Source organism: Dendroctonus ponderosae, unplaced genomic scaffold, assembly GCF_020466585.1.
Source record: "Dendroctonus ponderosae isolate FM_Combo_2020 unplaced genomic scaffold, Dpon_F_20191213v2 Dpon_F_20191213_5, whole genome shotgun sequence".
In the NCBI taxonomy this organism is placed as follows: domain Eukaryota; kingdom Metazoa; phylum Arthropoda; class Insecta; order Coleoptera; family Curculionidae; genus Dendroctonus; species Dendroctonus ponderosae.
The window spans coordinates 14,749,516-14,754,106 of record NW_026018715.1 but is presented as its reverse complement, the minus strand read 5'-3'; the positions used below and the strand labels follow the sequence as shown (position 1 = coordinate 14,754,106).

Here is a 4,591-nt window from a genome sequence, read left to right as displayed (position 1 = left end):
AAAATGGTTGAAATCGAACCGGGTTGCAACTTTGGATTTCACCGGTTTTTTCTGATTTTCTGACAAATTCTGCTGTTTTTCGTGGGCTGAAAATTGTCTCGAGTTATTGCTCGCAGCCAATTTTAACAACCCATCGTCTTTTAGGAAACTGAACACACTCACTGTTGATTCGCCACTATAATTTCCTTTGCACTTGGGGACACAGCACTTAGAGGGCATTTTTACAATATTTATTTTAAAAACACAGATATAAAACACTCAAAACGCACTTTGGAGCTTAATTTTAGAGCCTGTCGATTACAAGCCTAATAAACCACCCACAAAATGCAAGCACGTGTTGTATAAATTAGCGTCTTCTTGACTCTGTTCGGTCTATTTGGCGGTAACAGTTTAACCCACTTTGTCGCCCCAGCGCACCGAGCCCAGCACTGCGCCAACTCCTAAAAACTCACTGAGTTACCCAGGCCTAGTTTCGATATCAGCTGGTCCCAGAGTGTTCCAGTTATTGAAGTTATTGCTTTCCTTCCGTGTACATTGCGGCCTTATTATTATTATTATATTCGCTATTGGGCAGCCATCAGTTTTCGGGCATCTGCTGTCGAAAGTGTCCACTTTGGCCCACTCTGCACAACTTAAATTGATTTGGAAAGTTTTCGGGAAAATCTATTTACACTAGGTGTGTTTGTGCAGGAAAACCGGTAGCAGGAGTGGATTGCAACCGCAGCAAGGGCTACGTGACCAACGCAGTGGGCGAATGCGTGTGCCCGCCCCACACTGCGCCCAACAACAACGACGACTGCGTCCCCTGCAGCGCCGATAAGGGGCTGCGCATTGATGAGCGCGGTAGATGCGTCTGCGCGCTGGAACGGGGCTTCATCATTGATGAGCGCGGCAACTGCGCCTGCCATCTGGAATATGGATATCGACTGGACGCGCGAGGCAACTGCGTCCGGGAAAAGGTGTCCGACTGCGAAACCAACGACGATTGTCCCGACCATAAATACTGCAACTTGGAGACGAAAACCTGCGACAATCCGTGCGCTACCAAGCGCTGTGGGGTTTATGCGCTGTGCAACGCCACAAACCATCAGGCCATCTGCCAGTGCGTGAGCGGATACTCTGGGAATCCTGATAAATACTGCAGTAAGTTTCACTCGGTTTGGTTGAAGCAGGCTCAAAACGCACCCTCTTCCTAGATGGCAGCATAGCCTTCCGCACCGACTTCCCCAAACCGGAGATGCTAGTCAGCTGTCTATCCGATGGAGTCCAAGTGAAAATCGACGTGAACGAACAGGAAGGCTTCAATGGCGTTCTCTACGTTAAAGGCCACAGCAAGGACGAGCAGTGCCGAAGAGTCCTCACTCTGCCTGCCAGCTCCCACATCAGAACCGAACTGTTCAAGGTGCAGTTCGGCAACTGCGGCCTGATCCATGTGAATGTACGTGTGGTGCAGACCCGATGGGGTGCAGCCCATACTGACCAGCGCGTTTCTGTTCCAGGGCAAAGCCAGCTTCGTGCTGGTGATCCAAAAACACCCGAAACTGGTCACCTACAAGGCGCAAGCCTACCACATTCAATGCGTCTACCAAACCGGCGAGCAAAACGTCACACTGGGCTTCAACGTGTCCATGCTGACGACAGCAGGAACGATAGCGAATACGGGCCCGCCTCCCACCTGCCTGATGAAGATCGTCACGCCCACCGGCCAGGAAATCAACTCGGCAGAAATCGGCGACAGTCTTATTTTGCAGGTCGATGTCCAGCCCGGGTCGATCTATGGGGGCTTTGCCAGGAGCTGTGTGGCCAAAACAATGGAGGATGCCGTGGAGAACGAGTATTTGGTCACCGATGAGAACGGCTGTGCTACGGATCCGTCCATTTTTGGCGACTGGGAGTACAACGCCGATACTCAAAGTCTGCTGGCCACTTTCCACGCGTTCAAATTCCCCAGCAGCGACAATATTCGATTCCAATGCAACATCAGGGTCTGCTTTGGCAAATGCCAACCGGTAAGTTCGAGGGTCGGTTTCATTGACAGCGATGGACGCGGAAGTCTGCAAACATTTTTACTCGAATGAATCAAAAAGTGCCACTTTGCGAACAGAGGCAATGATCAAAAAGAAGCACTTTTCTTTAGCGTTCATTTACAAGAAATTACGTAGGTTTATCAACAACTATTGATCCTATTTTCAAGTTTACTTATACGTAAATTATACCTTCGTTACAAGTTCAGTCTCACAATCGTTTTAATGGCCTACTTATCTACTTTTGCGATGTTGTCACACGTAAAACACGATCTTTTTAAGAAGCGCAAATGTCATGCAGAGTATGCAACATGCATACACCATCCCAAGACCACAGGTGTTTCAAGTTGAAAAAGTACTTAAACTTCATTACAAACTTCAAAACATGACATTTCAAAAAATGACATTGCCACAAAATTTTAAATATGAAATCGACGCATTTTATTATTCGTGTAATCATTCGAATAAAAAATAGTGTTCGATACGAAGGCGAAAATTTGTTTTTCGCCCTTGTATCGAAAACTACTATTAAATCTCTAGTAGTGGTCGATGTTGTTCTGAGCACTCACACTTCGAAGGAATAAAAGAAAAAGATCGAAAAGATAAACAGTTTTGAAGGTTTTCTGCCTTAAAATCAGTGTCGTGCCCGAAGAGCTGGAAACACATTGAAATCAGGAAGTTGTCCATGTCGATCGATGAGTCGAGCGAAAATACATTCAGTAGCAAAACAAAGATCCCAAGTGCCACTCTGGCGTTTTTGGCTCCAAACTCCTGACGAGATTTCTTTATTTTGATTTTTTTTCACCGAAAGAGGCCGACAGACTGTGATTTTTACCCGGACGATTTTACTGCCAAACAGAAGTCAATATGGAGAACAGGATTTAACACTTTTTTTCATTTTAGTCGCGCTTGGGATTAACTTTTAACAATCTCTGAAAAATCACTCTTTCTTCCAATTTGTCTGTACTTTGGCGTGGAAAGACAGTCGTGTGTCTTTATGAATCGAGTCAAATATCAAGTCGCTGCTCCAGCTGGTTTTGGAACTTCGATTTTTTTCTGCTGACTTCCAGTTTTCACCATTAACGCTTTTGGCTTAACTTTCAAAATTCTCAGAAAATCAGTCTTTCATCCGATTGCGCTGCATTCTGACGCAGAAAGAGACTCTTGTGTCTTGATTAAATGGGCGAAATTTCAAAACGCTGGTTGAACAAGTTTTAAAGCCATGATTTTTTTTTTAGCGTCTTTCAGTTTGTGTCTTAGTCGCGCTTTGGTCTAACTTTGAACAATCTTTGAAAAATCACTCTTTCTTCCACTTTGTCTGTACTTTGGCGTGGAAAGACAGTCGTGTGTCTTCATGAATCGAGTCAAATTTAAAGTCGCTGCTCCAATAGGTTTTAAAACTTCGATTTTTTTCTGCTGACTTCCAGTTTTCACCGTTAACGCTTTTGGCCTAACTTTCAAAAATTCTCTGAAAATCAGTCTTTTATCGGATTGCGCTGCATTCTGGCGCAGAAAGAGGCTCGTGTATCTTGATTAAATGGGCGAAATTTCAAATCGCTGGTTGAACAAGTTTTAAAGATATGATTTTTTTTTGGCGTCTTTCAGTTTGGGTCTTAGTCGCGCTTGAGTCTAACTTTTAACAATCTTTGAAAAATCACTCTTTCTTCCAATTTATCTGTACTTTGGCGTGGAAAGACAATCGGGTGTCTTTAAGAAATGAGTCAAATTTCAAGTCACTGCTCCAGCTGGTTTTGGAACTTCGATTTTTTTCTGCTGACTTCCAGTTTTCACCGTTAACGCTTTTGGTTTAACTTTCAAAATTCTCAGAAAATCAGTCTTTCATCCGATTGCGCTGCATTCTGGCGCAGAAAGAGACTCGTGTATCTTGATTAAATGGGCGAAATTTCAAATCACTGGTTCAACAGGTTTTAAAGCCATTATTTTTTTTTGGGGTCTTTCAGTTTGTGTCTTAGTCGCGCTTGAGTCTAACTTTTAACAATCTTTGAAAAATCAATCTTTCTTCCAATTTATCTGTACTTTGGCGTGGAAAAGCAGTCGTGTGTCTTCATGAATCGAGTCAAATTTCAAGTCGCTGCTCCAGCAGGTTTTAAAATTTCGATTTTTTTCTGCTGACTTCCAGTTTTCACCGTTAACGCTTTTGGCCCAACTTTTAAAAATTCTCTGAAAATCAGTCTTATATCCGATTGCGCTGAGTTCTGGCGCAGAAAGAGACTCGTGTGTCTTGATTAAACGGGCGAAATTTCAAATCGCTGGTTCAACAGGTTTTAAAGCCATGATTTTTTTTGGCGTCTTTCAGTTTGTGTTTTAGTCGCGCTTGGGTCTAACTTTTAACAATCTTTGAAAAATCACTCTTTTTTTCAATTTATCTGTACTTTGGCGTGGAAAGACAGTCGGGCGTCTTTAAGAAATGAGTCAAATTTCAAGTCGCTGCTCCAGCACGTTTTCTTCGAATTTTTTCTGCTGACTTCCAGTTTTCACCGTTAACGCTTTTGGCCTAACTTTCAAAAATTCTCTGAAAATCAGTCTTTTATCGGATTGCGCTGCAT

The 4,591-nt window shown here is 43.5% G+C and overlaps 1 protein-coding gene across 1 annotated transcript; it reads left to right on the top strand.

The window, feature by feature from the left end:
- Positions 1-641: 641 nt before the first annotated feature.
- LOC125504586 (cuticlin-3-like) lies at positions 642-2,093 on the top strand (the record flags this gene model as incomplete). Its single annotated transcript, XM_048666804.1, has 3 exons — positions 642-1,143; positions 1,197-1,438; positions 1,500-2,093. Coding segments are annotated over 3 exons (1,323 nt in total), but the record flags the coding sequence as incomplete, so codon positions are not given.
- Positions 2,094-4,591: the final 2,498 nt, after the last annotated feature.